Source organism: Mesoplodon bidens (genome assembly GCF_964165515.1).
Source record: "Mesoplodon bidens genome assembly, chromosome: 2".
NCBI lineage: Eukaryota > Metazoa > Chordata > Mammalia > Artiodactyla > Ziphiidae > Mesoplodon > Mesoplodon bidens.
In genome coordinates this window covers 28,313,630-28,330,662 of record NC_138177.1, presented here as the reverse complement: position 1 = coordinate 28,330,662, position 17,033 = coordinate 28,313,630, and the positions used below count along the sequence as shown (strand labels likewise).

Genomic DNA, 17,033 nt, shown 5'->3' with positions numbered 1-17,033 from the left:
ATGCACCAACATTCGAATTATAGGGGTTCCAGAAGAAGAAGAGAAAAAGAAAGGGACTGAGAAAATATTTGAAGAGATTATAGTTGAAAACTTCCCTAATATGGGAAAGGAAATACTTAATCAAGTCCAGGAGGCACAGAGAGTCCCATACAAGATAAATCCAAGGAGAAATATGCCAAGACACATATTAATCAAACTCAAAAATTAAACACAAAGAAATCATATTAAAAGCAGCAAGGGAAAAACAACAAATAACACACAAGGGAATCCCCATAATGTTAACAGCTGACCTTTCAGCAGAAACTCTGCAAGCCAGAAGGGACTGGCAGGACATATTTAAAGTGATGAAAGAGAAAAACCTGCAACCAAGATTACTCTACCCAGCAAGGATCTCATTCAGATTTGATGGAGAAATTAAAACCTTTACAGACAAGCAAAAGCTGAGAGAGTTCAGCACCACCAAACCAGCTTTACAACAAATGCTAAAGGAACTTCTCTAGGTAAGAAACACAACAGAAGGAAAATACCTACAATAACTAACCCAAAACAATTAAGAAAATGGGAATAGGAAACATACATATCGATAATTACCTTAAATGTAAATGGACTAAATGCTCCCACCAAAAGACACAGATTGGCTGAATGGATACAAAAACGAGACCCATATATATGCTGTCTACAAGAGACCCACTTCAGACCTAGAGACACATACAGACTGAAAGTGAGGGGATGGAAAAAGATATTCCATGCAAATGGAAATCAAAAGAAAGCTGGAGTAGCAGTTCTCATATCAGACAAAATAGACTTTAAAATAAAGACTATTACAAGAGACAAAGAAGGACACTACATACTGATCAAGGGATTGATCCAAGAAGAAGATATAACAATTGTAAATATTTATGCACCCAACATAGGAGCACCTCAATACATAAGGCAAACACTAACAGCCATAAAAGGGGAAATCGACAATAACACATTCATAGTAGGGGACTTTAACACCCCATTTCACCAATGGACAGATCATCCAAAATGAAAATAAATAAGGAAACACAAGCTTTAAATGATACATTAAACAAGATGGACTTAATTGATATTTATAGGACATTCCATCCAAAAACAACAGAATACACATTTTTCTCAAGTGCCCATGGAACATTCTCCAGGATAGATCATATCTTGGGTCACAAATCAAGCCTTGGTAAATTTAAGAAAATTGAAATTGTATCAAGTATCTTTTCTGACCACAATGCTATGAGACTAGATATCAATTACAGGAAAAGATCTGTAAAAAATACAAACACATGGAGGCTGAACAATACATGACTTAATAACGAAGTGATCACTGAAGAAATCAAACAGGAAATTAAAAAATACCTAGAAACAAAATGACAGTGGAGACACAACGACCCAAAACCTATGGGATGCAGCAAAAGCAGTTCTGAGAGGGAAGTTTATAGCAATACAATCACACCTTAAGAAACAGGAAACATCTCGAGTAAACAACCTGACCTTGCACCTAAAGCCATTAGAGAAAGAAACAAAAAACCCCAAAGTTAGCAGAAGGAAAGAAATCATAAAAATCAGATCAGAAATAAATGAAAAAGAAATGAAGGAAATGATAGCAAAGATCAATAAAACTAAAAGCTGGTTCTTTGAGAAGATAAACAAAATTGATAAACCATTAGCCAGACTCATCAAGAAAAAAAGGGAGAAGACTCAAATCAATAGAATTAGAAATGAAAAAGGAGAAGTAACAACTGACACTGCAGAAATACAAAAGACCATGAGAGATTACTACAAGCAACTCTATGCCAACAAAATGGACAACCTGGAAGAAATGGACAAATTCTTAGAAATGCACAACCTGCCAAGACTGAATCAGGAAGAAATAGAAAATATGAACAGACCAATCACAAGCACTGAAATTGAAACTGTGATAAAAAATCTTCCAACAAACAAAAGCCCAGGACCAGATGGCTTCACAGGAGAATTCTATCAAACATTTAGAGAAGAGCTAACACCTATCCTTCTCAAACTCTTCTAAAATATAGCAGAGGGAGGAACACTCCCAAACTCATTCTACGAGGCCGCCATCACCCTGATACCAAAACCAAACAAGGATGTCACAAAGAAAGAAAACGACAGGCCAATATCACTGATGAATATAGATGCAAAAATCCTCAACAAAATACTAGCAAACAGAATCCAAGAGCACATTAAAAGGATCATACACCATGATCAAGTGGGGTTTATTCCAGGAATGCAAGGATTCTTCAATATATGCAAATCAATCAACGTGATACACCATATTAACAAATTGAAGGAGAAAAACCATATGATCAACTCAGTAGATGCAGAGAAAGCTTTCGACAAAATTCAACACCCATTTATGATAAAAACTCTGCAGAAAGTAGGCATAGAGGGAACTTTCCTCAACATAATAAAGGCCATATATGACAAACCCACAGCCAACATTGTCCTCAATGGTGAAAAATTGAAACCATTTCCACTAAGATCAGGAACAAGACAAGGTTGCCCACTCTCACCACTCTTATTCAACATAGTTTTGGAAGTTTTAGCCACAGCAATCAGAGAAGAAAAGGAAATAAAAGGAATCCAAATCGGAAAAGAAGAAGTAAAGCTGTTACTGTTTGCAGATGACATGATACTATACATAGAGAATCCTAAAGATGCTACCAGGAAACTACTAGAGCTAATCAATGAATTCGGTAAAGTAGCAGGATACAAAATTAATGCACAGACATCTCTGGCATTCCTGTACACTAATGATGAAAAATCTGAAAGTGAAATCAAGAAAACACTCCCATTTACCATTGCAACAAAAAGAATAAAATACCTAGGAATAAACCTACCTAAGGAGACAAAAGACCTGTATGCAGAAAACTATAAGACACTGATGAAAGAAATTAAAGATGATACAAATAGATGGAGAGATATACCATGTTCCTGGATTGGAAGAATCAACATTGTAAAAATGACTCTACTACACAAAGCAATCTACAGATTCAATGCAGTCCCTATCAAACTACCACTGGCATTTTTCACAGAACTAGAACAAAAAATTTCACAGTTTGTATGGAAACACAAAAGACCCCGAATAGCCAAAGAAATCTTGAGAACAAAAACGGAGCTGGAGGAATCAGGCTCCCTGACTTCAGACTATACTACAAAGCTACAGTAATCAAGACAGTATGGTACTGGCACAAAAACAGAAAGATAGATCAATGGAACAGGATAGAAAGCCCAGAGAGAAACCCACACACATATGGTCACCTTATCTTTGATAAAGGAGGCAGGAATGTACAGTGGAGAAAGGACAGCCTCTTCAATAAGCAGTGCTGGGAAAACTAGACAGGTACATGTAGAAGTATGAGATTAGATCACTCCCTAACACCATACACAAAAATAAGCTCAAAATGGATTAAAGACCTAAATGTAAGGCCAGAAACTATCAAACTCTTAGAGGAAAACATAGGCAGAACACTCTGCGACATACATCACAGCAAGATCCTTTTGGACCCACCTCCTAGAGAAATGGAAATAAAGACAAAAATAAACAAATGGGACCTAATGAAACTTAAAAGCTTTTGCACAGCAAAGGAAACCATAAACAAGACCAAAAGACAACCCTCAGAATGGGAGAAAATATTTGCAAATGAAGCAACTGACAAAGGATTCATCTCCAAAATTTATAAGCAGTTCATGCAGCTCAATAGCAAAAAAACAAACAACCCAATTGAAAAATGGGCAGAAGACCTAAATAGACATTTCTCCAAAGAAGATATACAGACTGCCAACAAACACATGAAAGAATGCTCAACATCTTTAATCAGTAGAGAAATGCAAATCAAAACTACAATGAGATATCATCTCACACCAGTCAGAATGGCCATCATCAAAAAATCTAGAAAGAATAAATGCTGGAGAGGGTGTGGAGAAAAGGGAACACTCTTGCACTGCTGGTGGGAATGTGAATTGGTACAGCCACTATGGAGAACAGTATGGAGGTTCCTTAAAAAACTAAAAATAGAACTACCATATGACCCAGCAATCCCACTACTGGGCATATACCCTGAGAAAACCATAATTCAAAAAGACTCATGTACCAAAATGTTCACTGCAGCTCTATTTACAATAGCCCGGAGATGGAAACAACCTAAGTGTCCATCATCTGATGAATGGATAAAGAAGATGTGGCACATATATACAATGGAATATTACTCAGCCATAAAAAGAAATGAAATTGAGCTATTTGTAATGAGGTGGATAGACCTAGAGTCTGTCATACAGAGTGAAGTAAGTCAGAAAGAGAAAGACAAATACCGTATGCTAACACATATATATGGAATTTAAGAAAAAAAAATGTCATGAAGAACCTAGGGGTAAAACAGGAATAAAGACACAGACCTACTTGAGAATGGACTTGAAGATATGGGGAGCGGGAAGGGTAAGCTGTGACAAAGCGAGAGAAAGGCATGGACATATATACACTACCAAATGTAAGGCAGATAGCTAGTGGGAAGCAGCCGCATAGCACAGGGAGATCAGCTCGGTGCTTTGTGACCGACTGGAGGGGTGGGATAGGGAGGGTGGGAGGGAGGGAGATGCAAGAGGGAAGGGATGTGGGAACAGATGTATATGTATAACTGATTCACTTTGTTATAAAGCAGAAACTAATACACCATTGTGAAGCAATTATACTCTAATAAAGTTGTTAAAAAAAAAAAAGATACATGCATGCCTATGTTCATAGCAGCACTATTCATAATAGCCAAGACATGGAAACAACCTAAATGTCCATCAACAGATGAATGGATAAAGAAGATGTGGTACATATATACAATGGAATACTACTCAGGCATAAAAAAAGAAAGTAATGCCATTTGCAGCAACATGGATGCAACTAGAAATTATCAGACTAAGTGAAGTCAGAAAGAGAAAGACAAATACCATATGATATTACTTAGATGTGGAATCTAAAATATGACACAGGGACTTCCCTGGTGGAGCAGTGGTTAAGAGTCTGCCTGCCAATGCAGGGGATATGGGTTCGATCCCTGGTCTGGGAAGATCCCACATGCCGCAGAGCCACTAAGCCCATGTGCCACAACTACTGAGCCTGTGCTCTAGAGCCCGCGAGCCACAACTACTGAAGCTCGCGCACCTAGAGCCCGTGCTCTGAAACAGGAGAAGCCACTGCAATGAGAAGCCCACGCACCGCAATGAAGAGTGGCTCCCACTCACAGCAACTAGATAGAGCCCACGCACAGCAACAAAGACCCAACGCAGCCAAAAATAAATAAATAAATTTATTTTAAAAATATATATATATGACACAAATGAACCTGTCTATGAAACAGAATCACAGAGAACAGACTGGTGGTTGCCAAGGAGGAGGGGGTTGGGGGACGGATGGAGTGGGAGGTTGGCATTAGCAGATGCAAGCTTTCATATACAGAATGGATAAATAACAAGGTCCTACTGTATAGCACAGAGAACTATATTCAATATCCTACGATAAATCATAATGGAAAAGAATATTAAAAAAGAGTAAGGTACATATATATATAAATGAATCACTTTGCTGTACAGCAGTAATTAACACAACACTGTAAATGAACTATACTTCAATTAGAGAAAAGAATTCTCACCAGCAAAAAAAAAAAAAAAAATTTAATGATTCTTAGTGAATGACATATTCATTCATTAAACAAATGTTTAGTGAATCTCCATTATATATAGTGTACTTTGAGAGATGCAGGTATGTATAAAATATGATTTCTGACTTCCAAGATCTTACAAATATAGAACTGAAAGGGAGCTAAATAACATTAGGTCCCGTGCATGACATTTCAGTACCCTGTCACCAAAGGGAAGCATTAGTTAACCAGCAATTTTCATTCACCCAACAAACAGCATTATCAAAACTTCCTGTGACCCACAAATCCTAGGCCAGCTTTTGTGGTTTAAAGCTGTCTCAGGACTAAATAAAGGTCAGTGTCCCTTTATAGGCACCTAATTGTTAAGCAATTCATCTAAGCCACCAATGCCATGACAGAAATATTTGAGGATCCTTGTGACTTGACACAAATCTGTATCACTTCTTTCCTTATCAAGAGGAAATAGAATAAGACAACAACAACAAAACTGCAAGAGCCCCCTTTTTAAGATTTCTTTAAAACTACTTATTTTGAAACAAATATTTACATACATGCTCTTTGTTCTATGGAAAAATGCACTGCAATAATATAGGTTAAAATGTAAATTTATGAACAAATACTATAAGCACCACAAAGTCAGCCCCTTTGCCCATGGATTCTAGGCCATTTGAAGTGTACTTAGGGCTTCCCTGGTGGCACAGTGGTTAAGAATCCGCCTGCCCATGCAGGGGACTCGGGTTTGATCCCTGGTCCAGGAAGATCCCACATGCCACAGAGCAACTAAGCCCATGCGCCACAACTACTAAGCCTGCGCTCCAGAGCCCGCAAGCCACAACACCTGAAGCCCAGGTGCCTAGAGCCCATGCTCTGCAACGAGAGAAGCCACTGCAATGAGAAGCCCGCGCACCACAATGAAGAGTAGCCCCCACTCACCGCAACTAGAGAAAGCCCGTGCACAGCAACAAAGACCCAACGCAGCCAGAAAAAAATAAAAATTTTTTTAAATGTTAAAAAAAAAAAAATAAAGTGTACTTAGACCCATCACTCACCTTACAATGTACAAATGTACTTTTGATTACATGTAGGACTGAGGAGGGAAGACTGTGAATATTTTCTAGAATGATGGATTCATGAGTGGCACAGACATGCTGAACACATCCTGTAAGAGCTCCTAATAGCTGTACCATTGTCTGGAAATATGGAAAGAAGTTTCATTCAGAATATATTTTCTGTGTACCTAAAAGGTGTCAGACAATATGCTGAGTGCTAGGGATACAGCAGTGAGCAAAATGGACCCTCTATCTGTTCCTCTTTACACATAACTTCAGTCTGTCAGAACTATAAATATTAAAAGTGGCTAGGGACTTCCCTGGCAGTCCAGTGGTTAAGACTTCACTTTCCAACGCAGGGGGTACAGGTTCGATCCCTGGTTGGGAAGCTAAGATCTCACATGCCTCATAGCCAAAAAAACAAAAATTAAAAAACAGAAGCAATATCGTAACAAATTCAATAAAGACTTTAAAAATGGTCCACATCGAAAAAATCTTAGGAAAAAAAAACAAAAAAAAACTGGCTAGCCATTTGGTTAAAGAAAAAAAGAAGAAGTTGGAATCCTAACCCACAACATCAAAGCATATGGCAAGTGTTCTACACATACGCTTTAGAATTACAGGTAGGGCATGCTATCTCGATTACTTGTCTTCTTACACGAGTTTAGATATTTACTAAGCATGAAATTGTATAAGAAATTCAGAATTTATGTTTTTTGCAATATCTTTATATCTTTAGTTCTATAAATTTAATTCTAGCATTGGGGCATTATATAGAGAATACAAAGTTAATTAATATCTTACACTCTTTAAGCTCTCCCACCCTCCTTTCTAATATATTTGACATACCTGTAAAATATTTCTTAGAGTGGTCTGGATTTCTAAATTTTGGCTTGATAGTCCTCTGGCTTGACTGGTTAACTCATACATCATGTCATCAAATAATCTCACAGTCTGTGAAAACAAAGCAGGTCATAAACAGTAGTAACAGAAGTCACTAAAAAAGGAAAAGGCATATCTTTAAAGAAATAAATTAGATTTGATTTTGCATTATTAACAGCTACGGGATATTGTCTAGTGTAACAACTGCACCTAATAAAGTTAATAAAAAACATATTTTGTATAGTGTTTCTACAGTATTTCTATTTTTTGTATACTATTTTTCTACAATAGAATCTCCTTAAAAACAAACAAGCCTCCAATAAAAATTGATTTGTCTTCCATTTCTGTGATTTGAATCTACTTAATAACATCCATAAAAAAAGATCACTCAAAGTTCACTTTTTGGTGATGTAACAAAAGTGCTACTCTTACACTTAAATAAATAAAAGGTGATGATCTTAACCAATCAACATCCATGTGAACATTTACAAGGATATTTTCTGGTAGTGGTAATGAATTTGTGCTGAATTACCTATTCACTTGTTTTCTAACCAGTTCCCCTTTCTGACCAACTCAAAATACTATTCCTGGGTTAGAGACATAGTACGTGACCTCAGAAATAAGTGCTTTTGTCTGTGAAACATTAGCCAACCTAAGATCTTAATACTCTAAACAAGTTAAATGGCCTAAACACTACACTACAAGAATAACCATAGTCAGCAACACACTGTAACTAAAGAGGGTACTGCTTCCCATAAGCCTGTTAACACTCACCATCTCGTTTTCATCTATATACTAGCTGGACCTTTTTTTGGCGGTCAAGAACAAATTTTAAGAAACTTTTTAGATACAGAATTGAGTGAATATAAGTTCTGATAATTGTTTCAAAGCTAAACTTAGAAATCCATTCCAGTAAGAGATAAGTTATCATAAAAAAAAATGTTTCATTTTGTCACCAAAGTATGTTTAGTTCCCACGATTAAAAAAAAAAGTTATGACTCTGCTTTTCAGAGAAAAGGTATACCACATATATCTAAAAGGTAACAATGCAGTTGGTGAATCTGATATTTTAAGTTACTTGATTTTACCAATATTCCAGCCATTTTTATTCTAAGACTTCTTTAATAAATTTTGGCTCCATTTTTCCAGACAATGAAATTTAACAATTACTAATAAATTCTACAGAGAAGATAAAGAAAGAGACTTAACTAACTTCATCATCCATCCCAATTTTCAATGAATAGCTTTAAAATACAAGAGTATTTAAAACCAACTACAAATAATGTAAATTCAATTAGTAAAGGATCCATACTCTCTGAAAATGTTTTTTTAATCACCTAATGATCATACTAACACCATCACATTCTCACATAAGATCTATTTTTAACTATTTTATTTGTATTTCAAATATGTGATACATTGGGAATTCCCTGGCAGTCCAGTGGTTAGGACTCGGCACTTTCACTGCTGTGGGCCCGGGTTCAATCTCTGGTCAGGGAACTACGATCCCACAAGCCTCGCGGTGCAGCCGAAAAAAAAAAAAAGTGATACATTAAGAAATTAAGAATAAATGGTCTAAAACCGAGGCCAGATCTTAACAGCCTTTATAACAAGTAAATTGATTAAGATAATAATAGTACTATACCTTTGGCAGCACTTGTGAAAAGAAAGTCTCTTCCAATGTCAGGTGGTTCATATGAGGTAAAAACATTTCTACAATAATTTTCAGAATTTCTATAAAGGAAAACAGTAACATATTTTGTAGCAATATTAAGTCATGTCAGCCAACAAAGGTCACTACCCTTTCCCAGATTCGAGAATATGTACATACTAGCAATCAAAAGCTTTTTACAGCTTCAAAATGCCATATTCTATGTAGAGAAACTATTAACAATTAAACAACTTGAAATAATAGAAAAATTAAAAAAAAAAAAAACAATGTATGTGTCCAGCAACTGAAGATCAGTTAATGGATGTGGGTACATCTACTGAATAGGATCTGCTATCATTAAAATGATTTAGAGATTGTTTAAAACCACAATAAAATGCCCACAATACATTAAGCTAAAATGAAAAAACTTCCAAATAGTGTAATTCCAATCTTAATATATATAAACATGTATATACAAAGAATAACCGATAGGCTGGCAGGACTATATAGAATCAAGATGAGAATGTCCTATGCCAAAATCTTAAACATTTCAGATTAATGATTGTTTTATTATCTTTTCTGTTTTTCTGCATGTTACAAATTTTCTATAATGAATATGTACAACTCTCATACACAGGATAAAAAGTAACTGTTCCTTAAAAAAATCAGACCCCACAGGCAGCACAGATTCAAGATTATAAACAAATATTCCACAACCAAGTGAAATGTAAATAGAAAACTCAAAATATATGAGTAAACTCTGTAGGATAGTCTTAACTCTCTACCTCTCCTCCTAACTAAATAAATAAATTACATCAAGTAAGATTAATGAAGACAGATGAAGAAGGTCAACTTTTCCAAATGACAAATTTCTCATACCTGAACAATCAGCCTTTTGTAATTAGAAAGTATTTTCTAATTGACACTAAACATGTTAAGAAGCTGAAAGTTATTAAGTAGACTGCAAATTATGTTTTATACTGGTCTAACCAGTTTAACAACTAACATTTAAAATTTACAATGTGCTTATACATAATCAAACAGAACACTTTTGGTATCTATCCAAAATGGAATTTAAAAATTTAAGTACTGTAATTTGAAGTAATTTGGTCATTTTAAGTAACTGAAGATTACAAAGGCTGTAACGCTACAATAGGAAGAATACACTTAAAGGGAATATGAAACTATATTTAAATTTAAAGGGAATACAAAACTGGGATATGTGGGACTCAGGCCTTAAAGACATCAAAGTAATCGTACAATTAAGATAATTTTACTTACGAATATGCTCAATCCAACTGTCAGAATGCTGATACATAGAGTAAAAAAATTAAGGAAGATACTAGTATCAGTAAGATATTCACTACTGAGAACAGATTTTAAAAGGACCCTTCTTGAAGTTTAAGCAATGATCAGTAAGAGATTGAAATTAGACTCAAATTACTGGCTTAATTTTGCTGTAAAAAATGTAATGCCTCCTAGGTATAATGAAATATAATGAAAATACTTTAAGGAAATATTTTCAAAATTGCTCAGGGATAAACTTATCTTTTCAAACTATGTGTAGTTATGACTTATTTCTGACAGATGAGAAACAGTCTGTAATAATCCATGGGTTTCTGGTTTCCGAAACAGAAATTTCTTCCTCCTCAGCACTTCTATAGTACTTTATTTGCACCTGTCTTAAGTCACTGATCAACTCCTATCTTCTTTTCATGTTACTAGCATATCTATCTTACCACCTTATCAGACAGAAACTCTTCTGCACATAGAAGCTTACAAATATGTCATAATAAATTATGCTATGTTCATTGCAAACGTTAATGGTAATCACATTATAAACTATACTTTTATACCGTTCAGAGTAATTGTTAGGAATGTTTTCCTGTAAAAATAATATATGGATTATTAAAGTATGTGTCAATAAGAAAAATGAATAAGCCATAACTCCGTCACAGTAATACAGGAATTGATTCTTTTTCTGAAATCTTACTTTGCATACACATATCTTACAGCAGCAATCAAAATGAGATATAGTCATTAACTCATTTTAGTTCAGTAGGGTAGAATTTGCCTCGTGGACAAATTTCAGTAAAGGTCAAAAAAATTCTAACCTCTTCCAAAATTAAACATAAGTTATGATTATGCAGACATGCAGGTAAAGACTGGAAAATAAGGGACTTCCCTGGCGGTCCAATGGTTAAGACTCTGCGCTTCCACTGCAGGGGGCACAAGTTTGATCCCTGGTCAGGGGACTAAGATCCTGCAGGCCGAGCGGCGCGGCCCCCCCAAAAAGAGAAAGACTGGAAAATAACGTGTGAAATGCAAAACATGAAATTAATTATGTTTGGGTGATGGAGTTACTGAAAATTTCTTTCATTTGTAGAAAAAGTGTTGAAATAAAACCAAAAGCTGAAAAAAATTTTTATCTAATGAGATTTTCAGTCAGTTTTAAAACATGACAATATTTTTTAGCCCTTCACTGAATGCTTACTATGTGCCAGGCACTATTCTAGGTGCTGGAGAAAACAAAATTCCTGCCTTTATGAACTTTACAGTACAGTGAGGAAAAGTAAAAAGGAAACAAAGTAAACAAGATAATTTCCATTAAGGTTACTTCTGCTGTTTAGAAAACTGAGCAGGGCAATGAGATAAGTATTACAGACTGGGTTTGGGAGAACCACATAAGACTGAGGACGCTGAAAATGGCTTGCTGGCGTGACAGCTGAGACCTGAATAATGAGATGGACAAAAGGCTGAGAGAAGAACAAACTACGCTGAAGGATCAGCAAAAATGAAGATCCTGAGGTAGGTGAGCTTCATGTATTTGTGGACAGAGTGTAGTGAGCTAGGTAAGCGAGGAAAAGGCTTAGAACATGAGGAGCCTTGAAGGTAAAAATTTAGATTTTATTCCTAATTTATTAAGAAGCCACTGGGGTGGAGGGAGTGGTTTAAAAAGGAAATAACAATGTTTTCCACTTTTTTGTGAACTTTTTTTGGAGAATGGATTATAAGAGGATGTGAGTAGAAGCAAGGGAGCTATTAACAATAGTTCAGGTGAGACGTTATGGGGGTTTGAAAGAGTGGTAGCAACCAGGATGGAGATAAGCATTTGGATTCAAGATATAGTCTGAGGTCAGAAACAAAATGACTTGCTGATTGGATGTGAGAGAGAGAGGACTGAAGGTTTTGGCTTGTAAAACCATTAATTTAGATGAAGAAGACTGGGGGAAGAACAGGTTTGGGTTCTTTTGAATTTTAAGTTTGAGATGCAAAACCAGGTGGGAATGTTTTTTTTTTTTTTTTTGATGTAAATAAACAAGCTTGGGAATTCCCTGGTGGAGCAGTGGTTAAGAATCCACCTGCCAATGCAGGGGTCACAGGTTCGAGCCCTGGTCCGGGAAGATCCCACACGCCACGGAGCAACTAAGCCCGTGTGCCACAACTAATGAGCCTGCGCTCTAGAGCCCCCGAGCCACGACTGATGAGCCCACGTGCCACAACTACTGAAGCCCACGCGCCTAGAGCCCGTGCTCCGCAACAGGAGAAGCCACCGCAATGAGAAGCCCGCGCACCGCAATGAAGAGCAGCCCCCACTTACCACAACTAGAGAAAGCCCGTGCGCAGCAACAAAGACCCAACACAGCCAAAAATAAATAAATTTATTTAAAAAAAAAAAAAGTAGCCCCTGCTCACGGCAACTAGAGAAAGCCCATGTGCAACGAAGACCAAACGCAGCCAAAAATAAATAAATAATAAAAAAATAAAAATAAACAAGCTTGACTTTCAATTATTGAAATCCCCTTATAAGCTTGAGAAGAAAAAGAGGAACCGTGTTTCTTATCTTTGTTCCCCTGAAGCCTAACACTGCCTGGTACATACAATATTCTGTACCTAGTAAAATTTTTTGAGGAGGAGGATGGCTATTTGTTACCGAAATCAAAAATCCTTGAGGACAGCAGTTCCATATCTACACGATAACTAAGAAAGCACTTTGGTACCTAAGTGGTACTTTGCCAATGCCCAGGTGAATGATTTCTATGTGACGGTAATATTTACATTTGGCTTTAGCTGTAAAAGATTATTTTTGCAGCGTTCAGACTCTCTCAAGTGAAGGTCTTTTTTTCTTTTGAGTGTAGTTTTATGTGCTCAAAGCTGTTAAAAAAAATTACCCTTTAACATGAAGGGCTAGGACTCCAGGTACATTTACAACCAAAAAGGGATTCGACTACTAAATGGCCTGCATCTGGACAACGGAGACATTAAGTACCTCACACCCAGCAGATGAAAGCAATTAGCAAAGAAAGCAACTCCTTCTCACCAGCAATAAACCGAAAGAGGTTCAAAAAGGGGAGGGGAAGAACATTTGTATTTACTGAACATCTTTTACAGACTTGGCACCATGTCAGAACTACGTCCTTTAGATTCTCAAAATAGTGAGGAAGGTATTCATTTTCACCACCCATTTTAGAGATGAGAGCTCAGAGTACCTCGCTCTCTCTACTTCATCCAGTCAGCTCACCTTACAGCTCAAGTCTGAGTCCTTGCCTCCCCCGGCTCCCCCCGCCCCATGGAAAAGTATTCACGCCTAACTGCACGTACAGAGCAACTCAAAGGCCCAGAGGAATGGCAGAAAACGCCACATCCACTGCCAAAACCACTGGCAGAACACCTCTGCGAGCCCTTCGGATGCCAAAGCCAGGCATGCCTTCGGTCTCGGCACCCACGGCTCTCGCTCGCCCTTCCTTCCCTCGCTTACTCATCTCGCTCATCAACAGAGAAAGGAGAGGGTTGAAGCCGCAAGAACCCAACACGGCCCGGCAGCGGGTGTGATGAGACAGGAGAGAAGGTTGGAGACAGGCCCCACACCCCTCTCTAGGTGGAAGTGACAATGAAGGATATAAGGAGCCGAGGCAGGACAGATGGCAGTTCCCGGCGGCATAGCTCCTCCGACCAGCTACTTAATTCTTCCAGGGGAACCGCGCTCGCCGGAACAGCGCGTTCCTGAGACATGCTTTCGCCCAAGACCAAAGCTTCGAAACGCTCCCGCCAGAGCCAAGACCGGAAACGCCCACCGTCCCGGCAGGCCTTGCGAGCCAAAACCATAGAGAGGAAGGGCGCCGCTTTCCTTAGTGAGCCCGGGCCCCACACGACTGGGAATAAAGCCGGGCTTGTCTGGCCCGCGGAGGACTCGACTCACTGGTGCGCGCTTTCAGTCGGGAGGGTCTGGCCGGAGTACTCTGGAGCTGGGAACCGCCGGGGAGCTAGCGTCCACAGGTCTGGATTGCTGTAACGTTGCTTTTGAGACGCTTTGGGGGAGGTGAGGGCCGGGAGTCCACAGATTTGCTACACTCCGTCCCTTGGGGCTTTGAGGTTGCACATCTGGTGTCGGGTTTGACCTGGGATTTACAGCCAGAAATGACTTCAAGCCCCGCGGTTAAGTGGGATAGAAACAGGCGCCTTCCTACCCATTTAATGTGTTGACCCTGCTCTGTACATCCTATGTAATGGGGATAAAGACCCACCTGCCAGAATTGTTGTGCAAATTGAAGTAGACGGTATATTTTAAGTGTCTAGCCCAGTAGATACAGAGAAGAGTCTCAATTTTATTAAGTTGCTTCCATTTTCTACGGACCTCCCCGCACAGTTCAGTGCCCTTATTCTGTGTCAAGCTAATCTTTACTAATTACTCCACAGTTACCTCACTCCCAGTACACTTAGGGCTGCTGGTCTCCGCGAAATGTTTGTAGTGAGGTCATCTGAATGAATTTACACATATCAGAGCATACCTGTTCCTGTTTTTAAAGGGATGCGTCTTTATCAAAATACAATCTTGAGGTCCTGTTACGTGAAACGGTAACAGACTGAAGAGATTCTGGCAGTTTAGGAGGTTAATATGTTTGGGCAGGGTCGTGACAGATGAAACACACTAAATAGCTAGGCTTGTCATTTCCTGCCTGAGAATTTTGGACTTTACGTTATTTCTAGTTGTTGCTGCTGCTGTTATTTTGTTTGTTTTTACGGTTTATTCTCTTCTCTAGCTTTTGAAACCTGAAGGGTGTGTGTGTTTCCAAGTCTCTTTATCTCCTTGTCCCTCCACTGCTTTCATAGAAAAGGCAGCTGCTGGGGGTGGAGCGGGGGACTGTTTAATATTACATTTACATAAAATGTGTCATTTTGCTTTTTAATAACAATTTTCTTTTTTTTTCCTCCAGAGCTAAATTGAAAAAAGAGCAAAGACCTCTTAAAAGTCATTTGGAAATATCTCTGAATATTTGTAAGTGTTTATAAGCTGCTAAAGAGAAATGGACCTCCAGCAAAACTAACAGAATTGAAGCAGTGTGTGTCATCAGTTCTATCCAGAAGTTGAAGAATCTTCCTTTGAGTTTAACGATTGTGTGCATTTTATGAGAGAATGACTTTTCAGTTTAATTTCACTATAGAAGACCATCTGGAAGATGAATTAACATCCCTTGGAGATGGAGCTTTGGCCCTAGATTCCTCAAAAGAGTCTTCAGTCTCAGAAAGACAAAAAGGTACACACAGAGACAAAAAGTGTTCTACAGAACAGTTTGACCTGCTTCAGGATCATTTGTGGGAACATAAGTCAGCAGGAAATGCAGGTGCCCCTCAAGATACAGACAGCTCACTCAATGCAGCTAACAGTTCAAGTAGCTTGGAGCCACATGAAAAACAGCCCTGCTTTAGAGTTGCCAAAGAGCATGCTATGCCTAAAGATTTAAAGAAAGTGTTAGAAAATAAAGTCGTAGAAACATTACCAGGTCTCCAGCATATGAACATATCAGTAGTGAAAACCATCTTGTTGAAAGAGAACTTCCCTGGAGAAAACATCATTTCAAAAAGCTTTTCTTCTCACTCTGATCTGATTACAGGTGTTTATGAAGGAGGCTTAAAAATCTGGGAATGTACCTTTGACCTCCTGGCATATTTTACAAAGGCCAAAGTGAAATTTGCTGGGAAAAAAGTGTTGGATCTTGGTTGTGGATCAGGGTTGCTGGGTATAATGGCATTCAAGGGAGGCGCCAAAGAAATTCATTTTCAAGATTATAACAGCGTGGTGATTGATGAAGTAACCTTACCTAATGTAGTGGCTAACTCCACTTCGGAAGATGAAGAAAATGATGTAAACAAACCAGATGTGAAAAGGTGCAGGAAATCAAAAGTAGCACAAGAACTATGTAAATTCCGGTTCTTTTCTGGGGAGTGGTCTGAGTTTTGTAAGCTTTTACTAAGCAGTGAAAAACTTTTTGAAAAATATGATCTCATTCTTACTTCAGAAACCATTTACAATCCAGATTATTATGGTCCTTTGCACCAAACATTCCTTAGCTTGTTAGATAAAAATGGACGGGTGCTTTTGGCCAGCAAAGCACATTATTTTGGTGTGGGTGGAGGTACTCATCTCTTTCAGAAGTTTGTTGAAGAAAGGAATGTATTTGAGATGAGAACACTCGAAATAATTGATGAAGGACTAAAGAGATTCCTAATTGAGATGAATTTTAAGTACCCCAGTTAATGCCCACTGAGTGTCCTAAGTGAAATAAACAAAATAACCAAAACCTTATTTTGAATGTTTGATTTCTGCTTTGCTATTATTTTTTTCTGAAATTATGATGTTTGTTTAGTTTTGTTTATCCAAATAAGAGACCAACTATATTAGCGACATTGTACTTGCTAGGTGAGACTGAAAAAATAGTGTTCCTCAGCATTTGAAAAGATCTCCTAGGAAATCATTTTGTGGGAAAGTTT

The 17,033-nt window shown here is 37.9% G+C and overlaps 2 protein-coding genes across 2 annotated transcripts in view; one reads left to right on the top strand and one right to left on the bottom strand.

Annotated features, from left to right (window-relative positions):
* FIRRM (FIGNL1 interacting regulator of recombination and mitosis) overlaps nt 1-14,349 on the bottom strand; it is a 52,129-nt gene extending 37,780 nt beyond the window's left edge. The window contains exons 1-5 of the mRNA XM_081224619.1: nt 14,166-14,349; nt 10,545-10,584; nt 9,258-9,346; nt 7,580-7,684; nt 6,731-6,871 (exon numbers count right to left, since the gene is read on the bottom strand). Coding sequence (XP_081080745.1) covers nt 6,731-6,871; nt 7,580-7,684; nt 9,258-9,346; nt 10,545-10,584; nt 14,166-14,276 — 486 coding nt within the window. The 5' untranslated portion in view covers nt 14,277-14,349. The remainder of the gene's footprint in view (nt 1-6,730; nt 6,872-7,579; nt 7,685-9,257; nt 9,347-10,544; nt 10,585-14,165) is intronic.
* Nucleotides 14,350-14,375: 26 nt separating this feature from the next.
* Nucleotides 14,376-16,833, top strand: METTL18 (methyltransferase 18, RPL3 N3(tau)-histidine). Its single transcript, XM_081224624.1, has 2 exons — nt 14,376-14,540; nt 15,479-16,833. The coding sequence occupies exon 2, from the start codon at nt 15,679-15,681 to the stop codon at nt 16,798-16,800; it is 1,122 nt and encodes a 373-aa protein (XP_081080750.1). The 5' UTR covers nt 14,376-14,540; nt 15,479-15,678; the 3' UTR covers nt 16,801-16,833.
* Nucleotides 16,834-17,033: the final 200 nt, after the last annotated feature.

Bases quoted from the DNA above. Each gene is read 5' to 3' on its own strand.
- METTL18 (XM_081224624.1), top strand. From the start codon at position 15,679: ATGACTTTTCAGTTTAATTTCACTATAGAAGACCATCTGGAAGATGAA.